The sequence below is a fragment of the Tauraco erythrolophus genome, chromosome 9, assembly GCF_009769465.1.
Source record: "Tauraco erythrolophus isolate bTauEry1 chromosome 9, bTauEry1.pri, whole genome shotgun sequence".
In the NCBI taxonomy this organism is placed as follows: domain Eukaryota; kingdom Metazoa; phylum Chordata; class Aves; order Musophagiformes; family Musophagidae; genus Tauraco; species Tauraco erythrolophus.
Window position 1 is genome coordinate 26663261 of NC_141473.1, and position 18175 is coordinate 26681435.

General features: G+C 36.3%; 1 protein-coding gene across 1 annotated transcript in view; it reads right to left on the reverse strand.

The window, feature by feature from the left end:
- The window catches only part of KCNMA1 (potassium calcium-activated channel subfamily M alpha 1), a 518368-nt gene that overhangs the window by 365099 nt on the left and 135094 nt on the right, over positions 1 to 18175 (reverse strand). Inside the window, 1 exon segment of the mRNA XM_086616846.1 lies at positions 13741 to 13905. Within this exon segment, the coding sequence (XP_086472972.1) occupies positions 13741 to 13905 (165 nt within the window).

The following is an 18175-nucleotide window of genomic DNA, read 5'->3' on the forward strand; positions in this document are numbered from 1 at the left end:
CATGGGCTATACTTTCTGGAGGTACATTCAGTACCTTCAGAATGCATGTTATGGGATTAAATATATGGTTGACAATAACAAAGAGAATAGTGCATCTCCATGCAAAAGCTTAGCATTCATTCTGCTATCCCTTGCAGCAGGCTCATGATGGTATCGCATTTTGTATACCACAACTATCAGATAGTTCAGTAAATCTACTCATCTTTACACAAGTAATTTTTGCAAGATTTTACCCTGACAAACATAAATTGTTTTTTTAACAGTACGTAGGAGTCGCACGTTTTTCAATGAGAGGATTGTGGGCATCTTACAGAACTGGATGTTCTGAAGCAGTGAAGAGTGTCTATGCAGGATCAGGTTCCACATTTCACCTTCGTTCCTAATATGGTATCCCCATTCTAAGCAGTAACAATTACACTGTGTTGAAATCAAATTTTTTTAAGTATGAACCAGAAATAGAGGAAAAATCAGATTATGTTTCCTCTTCCATTCTATACCTGCCCTGCCTCAATTAAGTTAATTTTATGAGCCCCTCTCCATTACCACAGTAAGTGGTTCTATAGCTCATTAGAAGGCACAGAACTACATAGCAGAAATTGCCTTTTCACCCATCTATCTAGCTAGCTATGCTGAATAGAAGCGATCCTCACAAGAGGGAAAGAAGCAGCAGGACTGGTTCAAACTTCTGAAAAGTCCCCATCCCTTCCCCTTTTCATAAAATATTATTAGCTCTTTCCTTTTCCCCCCCACCTTCCCTACTTAAACATTTCTCCTATCTTCATACTGAGACGAAGGAAAGTGTCTGCAGGATGAAGGCTCTCTTACTAGGAAGGAAGGTGCCAAGACCAGTCAGAGTAGACATGCAAGTTTCCCCCTTGAACTCATGGCATTTTTCTGTAGACTTCTAGAAGACCCTGAGAACTTTCAGCTTCTAGGTGAAACACATGGAACAGGCACTTAGTATTGCTTGATTTTTTTGAATTCACAACTTGTTCATCCTAGTTTCTACCATTTCCTGCTTCCTTCTCAGAAAGACAAGTAGCTTGTGTACTATTACTTAAGACTGAACCAAGCCTTCTGAACTTTAACAATAAGGGGAAATCATTAAAAAAATAATACATACACATATTATCTAGAGAACACATCAACTCAGGCTTGTGAGTCCTGCATGTCTATAGTCGGCATTTCAACTGATTCTGACTGAAAGACATACTACTCTTCCAGCAGTAGGACAGACATCAGACTTCACAGGAAAAGTGGGACTTTCAGCAGATTTACTGGTAAGCTGTGAAGTTGTCTCTGATCCAGGATTTGAAAGTGATATGAAGCATTAATTGAAACAGAGAGGACCTCCTGCGCGAAAGCAAAGCACATATAAGGTGCCACATAAAACTACTGAAGCCAAGTAGAATATGGCGAAAACTTTCTCAGGAAACTTGTACATATTCAGCTAACTATCAAACAGTTTAAAAAAAATAAAATTAAAAAAAATTAAAAAAGCCACTGAATATTTAAGAAGCAAAAGGAAACTGATAAACAATATTTGTATGTGAATTAACTATTAGTTTTTACTAAACACCAAAACAGATATTTTACATTATTTTTATTTTAACTCTGAGCTTAGCAGTTTATTCCATTTACCCCACACTTCAGAACAAATCATTGATGGTAGAGCTGCACAAAAACATATGCAGATAAAAATGTGCATTATCACATCAGTGTTTTGGTTACAAGCACAATTTTATCAAATATACCAAATGCAAAGAGAAAAAAATATTAACCAACAATATTATCAACTGCATCATCTGAACAGCCGTTTGCATGGAACAGCTTAAATGCCTTAAGGGGAAGCCACCTGTCTCCTCTGGTGAGCTTGGCAAATACGGTTCATATGCAACAGTTGTATCCCTATCTCGTTTGACATCTGGTTATCATCAATGGCCCATAGGTGGAAGGTAATTTCCTCTGTACCACACTCTTATGAGGATGCAACACAGCATTATCAGAAGGCACACTTCTGTATTTATGTACTTTCCTTCTAGCTGTATCTAAGAAAGAATTAGCAAGGACTATTCCCAATTTATGTTTACATTAATATAGTGATACAGTCTTAGAAATATTTTTCAACAACACTGGTATAACAGAAGTCACTCTCTACAAAAGTAGTTTCCCTAAACCAGTTCTGCTATAACTGTCTGAATATTAACCACGTTCTTGACTTTCTCCAGATAATGACACCATTCAAAACGTGACATATCATGATTTTTAAATGTGTTTGCTCTTCTTTGTTTTAGTGATAGAATGCCACAGATACTTTCATATAGAGAAAGAAAGTGGTAGACGTCAAAGATCTCAGAAGAGTATATTTATTCCCACTGTAGGAAAAGTCACATGCTTTTTCATAATATCTGAATAGATTTTACAAGCATGGCCATCTATCTAGAGACCATGGAAGCCACTGCAGCACAGCAGAAAGTTCTGGATAACATTACAGTAGGTACTCGTATAGCAGCAGCTATAAGCTGACTGAAACCCACAAACACAGGGTAGATGAGACTACGCTGAGATCTGGCTTACAAAAAGAAGGCTTTTAAAATTTGTAAGTTTAATTAAAATAAATATTTATGAGTTGTATGTGTGATTTATACACTTAATTTCTATTTCTCCATTTTCTGAGCTAAGAATTCAAATGCAAGCTTTCAAGTCCAATTAAGTCCAGTTTTCACTATAGTTCATGTCATTCTTTTATGAAGCATACTGTTTAACTTTTATTTGATTTTAGCATGTACATCTACCTTACACTCACCTAACCCATCTCGACATAGCATTATCTAAAACTGGTAAAATTGAGGAGAAAAAATACTATCTATGTTTGATTAGTCACACATTTCATGAGAGACTTAACAGAAAAGAAAGTTTAAGGTTGGCATATATTAACATTAAAAGCAAGCTCATGGAGAAAGACTTGAAGTCAGTCACGTTTCTTCCATATTACAATGTCATAGCTGATAATAAAATAACTTCTTGGTCCTAGATAGGGCCTCATAATGAGAAACTAGCATGTCCTTACTATTTTAGTTTAATCACTAAATATTTTTTCAGGGTTTTTTTTTTTTTAATAAGACAAGAACCACTGAAATTACAGCAGTTTCACAAACACAAGGTAGCTATCTTAAAGGTGTAGTGACGACCAGAAATGCCACATTGCAGAATAGAAAGTCCAACGCTAAGGAAATACATACACTAAAAGAACTTCCTCTCCCACAAGACAGTGGGCAGAAGCCCACTTTTTGATCTAAAGCAAAATCCTGCAAAACCATCCTTGTATTGTCATAATAATATTCAAAAAAAGAGAACACAAACTGAACTTAAACTAGCTGCAGTTACCATAGAAACCAGAAAGACTTACTCAACACTTCCTACTCTATTCTGTTATCACTCAGTATCTCATGAACTCAAATGGAGAAGCATTGTTCCTATTCCTATGGAAACCCTGGAAATAACCCACGTCATTGTCACAGGAGATTAAAGCAATCTAGAACACATCTCATGGATTCATTTATGTGCCACCAAGGCCTATGAAAGATTAAAAATAACTAAACTAAACAGACAAAGTCTATTTTTCAAGAGAGGAGCAGAATCAAAACTATTCCTATAAACACTAGGTAACAAACATTGGCAAGCAGTTTATAATCTGTGAATAATTGCAATGAATAGATCTGTATAGTTACCCTAACAGACTGAAAGGTACATTCTCAGCAGCTTGTCTATGGTCTTTATACAAATGCCTACTTGATAAGACTATGCCCTTTAGTTCTATGACATTTCTCTTATTTGTTGACCAGGATGAGGAAAGAGGAATTTTTAAACAGATTTAATAGTAATGTAATCTAAAATGCATACATAACTCTCTCATTCTCAGAACATCTAAAAAAAAAGTGTTTTACAAAGATTCAGAGTACACGTATCATTAAATAAACCAAGATTTATGAATATTGAATGACTGTGCATTCAAGGTCAGATGCTTTCCTATCACTTCATTCTGAATAGATAAAAAACTTGTTTTCTACTCTATTAATCTAAATACGTAGAGTGAGTAAACTTTTGACCTGGCAATAGAAGGTATTGACTGCAACCTGTAAAAAATGCCCCCCAGTTGCTATTCAGCATAGAGATGAATCTATTCCACTCACACAGTCTTCGGAACGGGTATGGTGGAAGCTTACCCCCTTCCCATACTCTGTAATAGCTGTTTGGTATTTGCTGCCCTTTGTCCAATACGCTTTTTGGAACCTGTTGACACTGTCTACACACTATCTCTTTGCAAAAATTAAAAAAAAAAAAATCCAGAAGTTCACTGAATCTCAGTGAACCCACTCTAAAAAACTCTAAGTTGCTCTCTAATGACTTTCATAAATAGCCCTTGTTTTTTGGCATCTGGTTAATAACAGTTTGGCATAGCTTGTCCACCAACTTCCTTTGTGAGTGCTGACTATATCCCATACCAGCCTTTTCTCCAAACTGAAAACACCTAGCAATTTTTACCTTACAAAACAGCTGTTCTGCATCCTTATTGCTTTTGTTGCCTCTGTCCTTTGTTCTGTCACACTTAAGAAAAAAAAAAAAGGCTTCACACAGTACTTAAGATGAGGGTATATGAAGATTTTTTTTTAAATTGTCATCTGTCTTGTCTTAACAATGCCCAGAGTCAGTCAATTATTTCAGAGAACTATCCATGATAATGCCAAAATCTTTCCTCAGCTACATCTAGCAGTTCTAGCTTCAGAATCATGCAAGTGTGGGTTAGAGTTTTTTCCCCTAAACACATGGCCCTGACATATGTAAACACTGAAGTTCATCTGCCACATACTTGCTTCCATGGGTATGGAGTGGGATATTAATTTCTACACTTTGAGGTCATCATCATGAGTGGGATATTAATTTCTACACTTCGAGTCATCATCAGTTCCGTTGTGTTTTACTTTCTTTATCCATAAAATAAAAATAACCATCTGCCTTAAGACAGACAGCTATATACTTAATTTATTACCAGTTACTTATTGTTCTGTCATTCCTCAGGGATATGTAGAAAGGCAAGTTAACAGTTAATGTGGCTAGACAACTTATAACCATTATGTCTCCGAAATGTTTAGCAGTCACAAATGATCAGGTAAAATCTCATTTTTATGCTAGGATTTGGAAGCAGAGTAAAAAAACAACAACAACAAAAAGAGTATGCTCTCTCTCCTGAAAGAGGATGACAGTAAAGGTTGTTCTGAAACTTTAGTGTATCTGTTGAAATCTTCAAACCACATTTTGAGAAACTCCAATTTTGCTTTAACTTTTGCGAACTACTTTACTTTCTAATGAAAACAAGTCCTTGATATAGGTCTTGGTTCAATAACATATTAAAAAATACCAAACAAACCCAAATCACTGAGGACATGGAACATCCTGTGGTTCCTGCCTGTGCAGTCAGACCTGGAGGCTGAGAAAGGCTTCCTCCTCCTCTAGTTCAGAAATGTACAGCACAATATAAAGGAAGAGATGGCATCAGCTATGATTTTAGAGGAGTTCATAGGTTGCACCAAACTTTAACTACCTAAGAAAAATTGTAATGTCATAACCAATAGACTGAAAAACATATCCTGTTATCCAAGAATGCATGCACTTCACTACTGAAAAACTGTGAGGTTTGGATTTCTAAAAGGCTTGGGATATTGTGCATATTAAAGACTAAATCACTGAAGAATAAAATCAATTTCTAGTGTCAAGTCATTAATCCATTCATTCTAAATTAAGTTCTATTCAGATTAACTGTATCCTAAGAACATTACAGGTGCTCAGAAAAAAAAATGTATGTTAATTTCCACAAGAAGATTGGTTGCAAGACATCTCCAGGATGACAAGGTCCCACAATAGAAAGAAAAAAAAATTATGAGTTTTGTTTATCCTTGAGAAAGCTTGTTAAACTCCATATTCAAATTCCTGAGATATTGCATACTCAAGGTTACTCAAGGTTTCTCTTGCTTGCTTTGCAAATCTAGTAAAATAGCTGGTATTGTCAAGAAACAGTCAAAAATCCTGCATGTATACCAAATGTACCTGCCCTCTCCAAATTCATATCTGTCAGGGATACCAAATTATCCTCTGAATATCTATTGTCATTGAAGTCATGAGAGAAGCATTACTGCCTTTGGAAGCAGGGAGAAACCCCACATAATTTTTCTGTGCTGCTAAATTTCACTTTGGCTGCTAAGCAACTGTAACTTACTCCAAGAGATGGTGGTTTTTCTGCCCACCCCTCTTTCAATGTTAAAAGAATTTTGAGTCCTCTCCTTCAGCCCCAAAAAGAACAAAACACGCAGCAAGAGCAAAGTAACTGTGAAAATATCCTGCAAAAAAACAAACACACAACATACAGCGTATTTAATTTTTTCAAAAAAAAATCTACTATAATTACTTATATACTTAAAAATCCACTGGTTTTCCTTACTTGTATTTTTCAAAACACTCCATCAACTCTCAGCAATTCATCTGAATAGAAACTTAAAAAACCATAAACTTAAAGCCCACAACAAAATAAGATCCCCCCCCAAAAAAAAGCAACCAACCATCTGTACTTTTAACTCCACTGCTTTACGTCTGGTTCCCCCCTCCTACTCCTTCCCCCCATCCCCCGTCCAGTACTCTGCTATACTTTTTTAATTATCTCCTCTTTATGACATATGTTTAAACAAAACCTATGCCCTATCTAAGCAAAAATAACTTGACTTAGACTTAATAAAGTTTGCTTGACTAAGAGTATTGCAAATTAGTTTGCATTTCAGTATCACACGTTTATAATCAAACTGTGATCATTATAAAGAAATTTAAAAACCTGAAGGCTGACATTTTTATAGTCACAGAAAGATGCAACTTATTTTTCCCTGAATGAGCAGTAAGGCCTTCTAGCAGTGTTTAACAGTTCTTCAGAAGGCCAGTCAAGGGACTCCATCTTTCCATAGTAAACATTTAGAGCACTCTCTAATCATTGGATAGTCTTTGATTCAGACTTTTAGTTATGCGCTAAAGTTTTTACACTAACTTTTCAGAAACTGCAATATGCAGGCCCTTGCAGAAGGAACCCTCCGCCAAGTAGAGTCCCAGGTCCCAGCTAGTCCCAAATTTTATTACTAGCCTCAAAACTTCGTTCTATCTTGACAAAGCATTTGTAAGATTTGAGATTTGCATTTTTCAACCTTTGAACATGTAGGACAGTCAGAGCTGGGATAAAAGAACAACTGTGGGATTTTTTGGATAGATGAAGGGAATGTAGCAACAATTATACATTCCAACCAAACTATGTTACAGAAAATTTCTATTTAATTTTAAGGTATATCGGGGAACATATAGTCACTTTTAATTTAAGAAATCACATTCATATACCACTTCTTCATCTTAGGTTTTTAAAATGTAGTTAATAAGTTTTAAGAACATTAAGAAAGCAACCTAATAATCTTCTAATTATTTAACTTAGTAATAAACAACTTAGTTAATATACTACTGACAATAATTGCTGTCCCCTGTTTTCTCCCCTGACCTCCTCCCACCACAAGCCTTTTCTTCTCCTCTTTCTTTCAATGCTGTCAATCTAAAAAGACATTTTTGTCACGGCAGTGTTTAAAAAGCAAAGCCTTATACACTCCATTTTAACAAAATTTGCCAGGTTCTTGACTGACTCTGTTTCCTTTAGGTACTGTAAGGAGTCAAGGGCAGTAGGCAAAAACCCGCATGGCGTTAGCACAAGCTAAGTAAAGCTCGTATTTCTGGTATGCATTTGCAGGTCAGGTGTTAAACATGGAACAAAACAATTATTTGCTCCACCATTTTATCTCCTGGATTCGTAATTGAAATAATGATTACTACTTCCTTTGTCAGTTTAAAGGAGAATCCACATTCAATAGCATCCTAGATTGAATCATGGTAACTTCAACAATATACCTGTGACTTTCCCTCGTATATCAAGCACTTTACCTAAATAAGGAAGTCTTTTTTTCTTACTCAAATTATTTTAAAAAATTAATTTCAGGAAGCAAAATCAGTTCATAAACACCTTTAATTTCCTGCTTCTTCAGATTAATTATGAATGTGTCTGATTCTTCTTTGAGACACCCACCTTCAGAATTTTTATCTGTTACTTCCGTCATCTACAGCATTATATAGTACTTCAAGTAAATCAGTATTTCCCTAAGCAGATTTTAAGTAAACAAACTTATTGTCATTTATATTTATGCAACTAAACATCAACTGCAAACAGAACTGCATAGATTCAATTAGCATGTTCTTAAATCATGTGCTTATGCAATTTAATACAGAAGCATTTTTAAACAGTATATAAAATTCTCATCTACATTATTTAAGAACAAAAATCACATTTTCAAAGATTGTGCCACCAAGAACATTAAGTTCCAGTCGTGTTTTTAAAGCCTAAAGAATGAGGACAAAAGGACATTCTGACCACACAACTGCAGGCACCATACCTAGCCAGCTCAGTCTTCTGCACTACTTCAGAAAACAAAAGGGGTTCTAACTGAAGGACATTCTAAATCACCCTCTACCATCTTCCTCCGAAGCCTGCTCTTGCAATGCAACTGGGTAGTCTGAATATTGCTTAGTGCATAAACTACTTCTGAAACATCCAGTGTAGAATTGAGCTCCTAAAACAGTTAAGAATGACTAGTTCTATTTCTTTACTTTACAATATTCACATAAACTACTGAATCAACTGCAATCCTATATACATGCCACTTTTACATCTACTCCATCTGATTTTGCTGTCATTAAACAGACAAGAATTACATGCTATGAGATACGAAGTTGACATAATGATAAATAAGTGATGGCCAAACATTTTGAAAATTTGATAGTTTAATTACTTAGCAAGTAAATCTCACAGTCCAATTTCTCAAGTTGCTTCTCCCCCTCAACAAAAACACAAAATTCTCTTTTCAACAAAATAAAAACTACTTCTAGAGACTGAGAGAACAGAAATCTGTTTCCTAACGGTTCTCTGCTGGGATTGATAAAAAACATTCTTGGGAGCAGGAAACAGGGGCAACTCCTGCCTAATGTAACCAAGAGCTAAGGATACAAATGGAGATAGTAGCACGATATTTGTGATATATTTCCAATAAACCTGCTCTTAGATACTCATGCGATGAGGGAGTTGCATATTAAGAAATGAGACAAGGTGAGCATTTTGTATTGACTAACCAGACACAATTGACCACTTTCGTGGAGCAATACATGAAGCCAGCAGCACCAATTCTTTCGTGTTCCAAAAAAGTAAGAAAGAGTAGGTGCAAAAATACCAACTGCGTTTACATAACAGCACCAGTATAGGAAGCTTTTGTGCCAATGAGACAGTCAATTCTGCCAGTGTTCAGAATCACTTCCACAGATAATGTGTGAAAGTTTTTCTGTATACAGAGATTAATTTGCACAATACCCATATCTTTGGCTTCACCTAGTTGGCTCTAACATGTACATGTAAAAAATACTGCCAGAATTTAAATGACAAGCCTGTTTTTTTTTTTCTTCCCACAACTCACAACAACTGCTGGCAGGCCCGGACATCCATCACAAATAGGTTTTACAGAAAATTTCAGATACTTAAAGGTTGATTTATTTTTATTTGAAACAACATTTAATTGAAGTCAAAAGCAAAATATTTCAAGGTTTGAGAAGGTTTTAATTTCTCCTCCCTTTGTTTAGTCTTTAAATGTAATTCTTCCTCTTTATCAATGGAATGGGAATGAAGGAGAAGATTTATTTATTTTTTTAAATTTTAGTTACAGAACTCCCTCCTCCACAACTAACAATGAATTAAATGTTTTAAGAAAACCTAGTGTGGAGGGGCATCATCTGTTTCAATGATTTCAGAACTACGTTTTTGTCAAGAATGGATTAAATTATTTCACTGTCTCTTGTCTCAACAAGGACCCAGATCATGAATAACAAACAATATCTCTTACTTTCCAGTAGGATGCACTGAAACATATGATTTGGAAAATGTTTTTTTCAAAACTTTTTTTTTGTTTGAAAATTATTTAAGTTTTCAACTGGTTCTACAGCTACAATGTTGAAAGAAGGCCTTCTATTCTGTATTTTAAAGGTTGCCTACTGATTTGTAGGCAAAACATTTAAACATTTCTGTTTAGACAACAGATGCGAGCTGTGACCTTTAAAAACAAATTTTGTCCTCTATTTTCCATACTGTTGGCCTTTATTTTCTTCACCTGTGGGTAACTATGAAGTTTAAATATTAAAGAGGTAATTATAGGAGCAGTCACTATATAAATATGTTCCAACACTCACAAGCACTTGGACAAACTGATCTGATAAATTAGGAAGTTGTTTTGTAAGGTTACCGAAGAAGAAATAAAAGCTAGACCAGACACATCGAAGACATGGTGACAGACTCTAGTAGAGACATCAAAAAAAATACTCAGTTTTGGTTCCACAAACATCCACTAAGATGCACTTTGGAAAAAATGACTGTCCAGGTAAGAATAATGATGATAGTTTTTTCCATGAACAGAAAACCCAAATAAGATTCTACTTTACACTGATTTGTGTTCAACACTTTGCTAACTTCTCCATCACTTGTAAAATAAACCCAGGCAGCAGTTACACAATGGCCTTCAGGTGATCATAGAATTTCTAGGTTGGAAAAGACCTTAGAGATCATCAAGTCCAACCATCCGTAATCCCCCATTAAACCATATCCCTAAGCAGTACATCCACCCTTTTCTTAAACACATCCAGGGATGGGGACTCAACCACCTCCCTGGGCAGCCTATTCCAGTGGCTGACAACCATTGCAGAGAAGAAATACTTCCTAACATCCAACCTGAATCTCCCCTGACTAAGCTTATACCCATTTTCTCTTGTCCTATCACCCATCACTAATGTAAAGAGCCCTTCCCCCACTTCCCCACCATCCTTTCTCAAGTATTTGTAGGCTGTAATCAGGTCTCCCCTCAGCCTCCTCTTCTCCAGGCTAAACAGCCCCAACTCCCTCAGCTGTTCCTCATAAGTTTTATTTTCCAGCCCCTTGACCAGTTTAGTCGCCCTTCTTTGGACTCGCTCCAGGAGCTCAATATCTCTCTTAAAGCGAGGGGCCCAAAACTGGACACAATATTCCAGGTGCGGCCTCACCAGTGCCGAGTACAGGGGCAGGATCACTTTCCTGTTCCTGCTGGTCACACTATTTCTGATACATGCTAGTATCCCATTGGCCTTTTTGGCCACCTGGGCACTCTGCTGGCTCATATCAAGCCAGTAGTCAACCAACACCCCCAGGTCCTTCTCCACCAGGCAGGTCTCCAGCCACTCTTCCCCGAGCCTATAGCGATGCTTGGGGTTTTTACACCCAAGTGAAGGACTGAAGATCGATTATAACTCTTTTCCCAAGTCCATTTTCAGTGGACCACTTTTAAAAACACTAGATGTATAAGATTGATTTTAAAAGTGTAAAAAGTACTAGAATTTCTTTAGCTGCAAATATCTCATACAATTTCAATTTTATAGCACTGTAAAGCCACCAGTTCTTTCTTCAGCTAAAAAAAAAAAAAAAACCACAACATACACAAAAAATCCAGACTTCTATTCAGAAATATAATAGCCAGCAGGAACAGGTTGTGTTAAGTTAACAATAATTCATGAGTAAATCATAATGTTTTCAAGTAATATACTTTGATAAAAATTTTGACTTAGCTACAGCCTATATCTACAAATAACATGAATATTCTCTCTAGCATAAATGTTCATTGAAGCAGTTAACCTTTAGCAAATATAATCACAAAGTAAAATTTAAATGAACAGTCAATGTTCATACTGGAAACGGTCCTCCAGAAATTACACCCTATCAATTCAAACCCTGAAACTGATGAGTGCTGTATTAAAATAAATGCATCTTGTTTCCTAAACTGAACAACATTAACCAACAGACTCCATACATCGCTACTTATTTGTCAGATGGTTAGTCATAAGCCCTGATGTGTACAATACCCACCGCTATACCTTGACAAGAATATAAATATACTCTCAGAAATCATTTGACCCAATGATGCTGGCCAGCTGTCTAAAAAAAAACTCTGCAAATAAACTAGTCCCTTATAAGATGCAATGGTAAACTGTAAGTACAAAAAAAATACCACAAAGGAAATACACAAAGTCATCAAATGAAATTGAATAAATTCCCAGAGTATCTTGAATAAAAATATATAGTTAAATGTGGTTTATATTTTAGGTATTGTCTTGATTGTTGGTTTGTATTTGTGCTCACATAACCCCAGTAAAAAAACAAACATGCAAGAAAAAACCCACAAAAAAAACACCAACACACACACCACACAGGTCAATCTGATTGCATAGCTAGTAGCATAGGACTCTTGTTCTGAGTTATTTCTAGCCCTGATACTTAAATCAGAACAAGAAGTATGGCTCTAAGATTGGTCATTTTTAATGCTGAAGATGTCAGGAAAACATGCAAGAGATCAATATGCTGCTTTTCATAAGACAATTTATCGGTTTCACATAGAAGACACGTAATGCTAAACGTAGCCAATGGAACATGCTTTCAAGCTATCGTGATAAAGGTCAGCATTTAACATTAGCAAATGGGAAAAAGATGTTTTAGGAAAAAAATATTCAAAACAATATTACTGTAGAACTAAACAAGACAGTAGCAATTGAGCCATCTCAACTTTCCACTGTAAAAGGCTTAATTGAGAAATGCAATTTCTTTCTTTCCCTTCCCTGGCCCCGTCCAAATAACTACTCCATAGACCAGAACTGACTCACAGTAAAATATCTCTCAACCAACATAAACAATCAAGGACATAAATTGTTTTCAGTTTAATCCAAACTAGTTCCAAAATCTCATTGGGATTTTCAAAAGTTTTAGATGAGATTTAAAGCACTTTAGCTGTTAGTTTATAAGTACATGCATTCTAACAAGGAAACTATCAAAATGACACAGGAGACACCTTTTACTGTAGTGAACTCCCCAGAAAACCCTTGGCAATTAAGTATGATTTGACAAGGCTACAAAATAATTCAAATATCCAAAATAGTATTCTAAATAAGTGAAAACTATAGTTTTTTCATTGGAACTTTAAACCACATATTATCAATATCCAACTCGTGGCTCTATTTGATACATAACTTTCCACATGTTTGAAGGATTTCCTAAGTTAATACAGGAAATGATGAAGAGAACATAAAATCATTACTAGTCCACTGAAAGTATCACAAATTCCATTGCATGGCCAATTGAAACTTGTCTTTGCTTTACAGTTGTGACCACTATCTACATTTGTAATACTGTGTTTATTTTCCAAGTTGGCTTCCATTTTTGCTAGCACAATTTTACTTCCAGACAAAACCAGTCTACAGTTTTACCACATAATATGAAACTACTAAACTCAGTGTTTGTAGCACAGTTCAAAATCATGATGCCAGACTACTGAAATAGGCTTGGAGGTGGGCTGGAAGTCAGTTTTTCTTACTTGCTGTCTCTGCTTCTCTCTTGAGTGGGAATTGGTCTGCTATTTTACTTTCAAAAGACAAAACTGAGATTGACTCAGGGCGGATGCAACAAATCAATCAAAAATCATCTGCTAAAGCTGGGACATAGTGTTTGTTAAAAAGCATTCTTTAAAATAAGAATATAGAAAATCATAGAAAACTTACGAGTACTCTGCCAGTTAATGTCTGGGCAGATATCATGACTCCTGCCCAATCCTTCACAGAGGTCATCCATCCCACTTCTGCTGCCACATTCTCCTCTTTTTCATCTGTTGGTTTGCAGGCCCCATCTGTCTGTGTATCTCCACCACCATTGATCTTCTGGGCCTCCTGCAAATTAAGTATTTGGGTTGGTTAATGTTTAGCAATTTGACAGTGAAAGTCAGCATACAGTTGTAGCTAAGAAATGCTATGAAAAAAAGCATATCAGTCTTTCTGGATTGCTACTAGATGAAATTAAGCATCTAACTGGCCATATCTCTTTAGAAACAATAGAAATAGAAACGTTGTGTGAGGTACCAGGCAATACTACTCTCCTTGATAGTAAGTGTTAAACACATACATTTGACATCAAATATGCTCTATGTTCCTTCCTTATAAGCAGCACAATTGCCAAGAGCCATGTATGCAATTATAGAGCTACGTATAAACGAGTTTCAGACATCCACTGAAGGAACTTTTGATATATTAGTTCAAAACAATGTAATACGTGTGAACGTAATTGATGTACAATTTTAATTTACTATCACTAGAATTAATTATCTGAGTAAACCTTCACTGAGAAGCATGATGTAACAAGACAATAATTATCAAGTGTGAGGGGAGCAAAATACACCACAGAGAATCTGCAGGGAGCTGTCATGCTATCAGTGAACCAGTGTTTCAATGAAAGCATTTAATATATCAGAGGAATTCTTCTGTCACTAAGTGGCTCTCGTAGAATGGAGAACTAGAATTTAAAGAGCGGCCTCAGCTGCACTAAGCTGACTGATGAGTCACATGCATTGGAATTCATGTCAGTCTCTCCTGAACGCTGCAGCAAGGATGTCATCTCTGTAACTTCACGCTATGTGCTACAGTCACGGATGCTGCACAAAAAACAAGGAAAATGATAAGAAAAGCCAACCTGGATTGCACAGCGTTTAAAAAATATCATATGCAAAGTATCAGACTGTGCTGTGAGCATGCCTTTGGTGACAACATAAAACTAATGACTTCCTGAATACTTGACAAGTTATGCTAAACAGGCATAGAGAAGGCAGCAAAATCCAGTGCTGAGGCAAGCACTGAGCACTTGAACTGCACCCACATAATTACATTGGTGCTTCAAGCACTCTGCACTGACCAATAGCTTCAAAGATCTTGTTTATAGATGACTTGCTTATAGGCCACTAAACACGAAATCAATTGCCATTAATCTCCTTTGGGATATCCATTATACAAGCAAAGATGTTTGACGCCAGTTCAGTGATTATTATTGCAGTAGGAATGATAACACGAACATGGTCAAAACGCACAGCCGTGAGATGGCCTTGAGGACACAGCTGGACATAAAGGTTAGAGCACTTCCCGAGAGTAGTACTCAACTAATAACACAATTTGGATACAGATGAATCTGTCAGCAAAGGACAGCAGAGCAACACTAGAAACGCAATATGGAGACCAACAGTTGTTTTTAGATAATCACAGAATTGCAACTTAATGAGCTAATCAGATTCTTTTATTGTTAGCACCCCTTCTGAAATACAGGCTCTACCTTCTTACTAGCAATTACAGCACAGTGCATGATGTGGCTATATTGATAACAACAAAATTCAGAATTACAGCTGTAATTCAGTACTTCGTAAGCAAATAACCAGACAGAAGATAAAAGCTACTTAGTATTTGCATAACTGGACCTCATTCCCTGACAAATTTGGATACAGTGAATCAGATGTTTTGCACTCAGCATCGAAAAACATACACTGCATTGCGCACGCACAGAGCACAACTTACAGAAACGAGCTCACTGCTTAGATCAGTGACGTATGATACAGCACAAGGCATTTCCAGGAGAGTAACACTTGGCTGGTGACAATTTGTGACACATATCATCACCAAGCCACATAAATCAGTCCTAAAAAGATGTCTTGACCACCATCAGCGTTTTAATTATAAACCAGGAAAGAGAAACTTAGCTTTTTGCTTTTTTCTTTAGTGGATGGTGTGGCTGTATATATCAGCCATAATAAAACCAAAAATTGAGGTTTAGGCAACCTAGACACATCCCCCGGCCTTCAGGGAGCCCCCAGCCCCAGAGCGCCCGACAGCTACTGACTTTTTAAAAAGTACACATCATTTATTTCCCTCTTCCCACCAGCGTGGCTGCCTTTCGTAACTAGAGTTTTCTTTCAGATTGTGAACTCTACACGTCAGATCTTACTGCATGGTCCTCCTCTGCATAGCACAGTGGGCTTTTGTATTCCATACAAGTTTACACTGAATAGAAGTATTAATGTGATTTTCACAGTAAAGGAGATATAATTATCTCTTTCTCTCAGATAAGAAACTGAGACAGTGATTAAGTGCCTAACTCAGTCACCAGCGAAATCGTCGGCAGATCATGGGTGAAACTGCACACTTTCTTGGTTTTTCCACCCAGTGCCCCTCACCCCTATTTAAAAATCTCAGGGATGCATACCTTGCTAAAAACATTCATAATTATGGATTTTAGTATAGGAAGTCTCAGAATTACAGATCATTAAGCAAAAAGAGCTGAATAGAAAAGTTTATTTTATAGTAATGAAAATACTAAAGTCAGAAAATTCTGTTACTGTTTACATACTCCTCCTTTACCCCCAACCTTTTTTTCAATATATCAAACTGAACTTTAAAGACGTGATTAGTCAGAAGATAATAATAATAAAATTTCCTAACACTCAACATAAAATAGTAGAAAATTTACTTCATTGAAAGAGAAAGGTGGCTTTTGTATTTTCAAAAGGTTCTAATACCCTACGGTTCTTTTTGCTGTACTGACTTTTGGTTGCAAATAGAATAGAGCAGAAAGGTGTGACAGACCTATTCAGCATTTGATTCTCTAAAGGTATTAAAAAGTGAGTATTACGTTTGAACGGTTGTATTTCTGCATTTATATCACTTATTACCTCTATTAAAGTCTCCCACCCATATTATTTCTTAATTGAAATATAAGTAAAACAATCATCCCCTGCGAAGTATCATTTGGAGCAGAGTCTCATGATCAGCTACATACCAAGCCTAACACTTGCCATTACCGTAGCTATAATTAATATGCAGATTAGTTGCTGTTATGTAACATAAAATATCCTAACTGAATACAAATATTTTCATATACATAGCTAGCTTCTTTGCTTACATAATTGACAGTTAAGTACTAAGGAAAGTTTATTCCCAAGTGATTATGCAATTGTGCATTGATCACTAAGGGAGCTTTAAAGGCTGCTTTCATTTACACTGTGCACAAATGAGTCCTGTTATGAACCGTATAGTCCTGTTGCACTGCTATTTCTTCACCTCAAAGCACTGAGTAACCAATACCACAACCTGAAAGAGGTGCTTATAAAAAAAACCTTGACAGTGATAGCAATTTAATTATTTACAAGCTCAGTAGCTACAAGTAAGATAATACTACCTATCCAATCTGCTTACCTGTTGTTTCACAAAGCGTTCGTTATTTTAATTACTGGATGACAGAAACATTCAGGTAGACTAAGTGAGAAGCAACATATTTTGTGAAATATATATTTCCTGAACTTAATTTCCTGACAAAATGGAAAAGAATGCATGATGAGGAGGGGTGTACAGGAATCAGGACTCACTGTTCTACCAATGGTTTGACATGGACCTGGACCAGAAACGTCAATGCTTTGTCTTATGTTTTTAACAATAAATATTGATTTAGCTTACACAAGTGCTGGAATCCTTAAAGACATTCTTAAGAAAGCAAACTTCAAAACAGGAAAAGATACTCAAAAAGTTTTCATTTTTGAAAATATAATCCCGTCTGTTTCACTTTCTCTCCCTAGAATGTCTGTACAAACATAGTACTAATGCACAGACACCCCATTCGACCCAGAGCTGCATGAAATAAAACTCAGTAAGTGATTATGAAACCTTAAGACATCATCTGAAAATAATCTGCCTTTTTACAAGTCCTAAAAAGACAGGACACTATGAAGACAACCTGGTAAGCATCCTCTGAAGTATTCGTACTGAAAAAGACTTGGTTTCTTGTTTATATATGTTAGAAAACACAGGAGAGCGGCAGGTAACGTGAGGAAAAAGAACTAGATTAAAGTCTGGTGAAACAAAGAAAAGGACTTCTGATATTCCTGCTTATCTAACATTTAACTAGTACGAATAGCACACAAAAACCATGAAGTATCAACTGTAATGAGAATAGGAGGCATCAAGTCATGCCCACATCACACAAGAGGAAGCAGTATGCTTGATTTAAGTAGATGTTTAGAACAGTAATAGCAATAGGACAAGCCCAGTTCTGGCCTTGGAATTCCATCCTAGAGAATATGCAATGAGAAAGGGCCTGCCAGAATGGCAGTTGCACCTGGTTTGAAGCAAG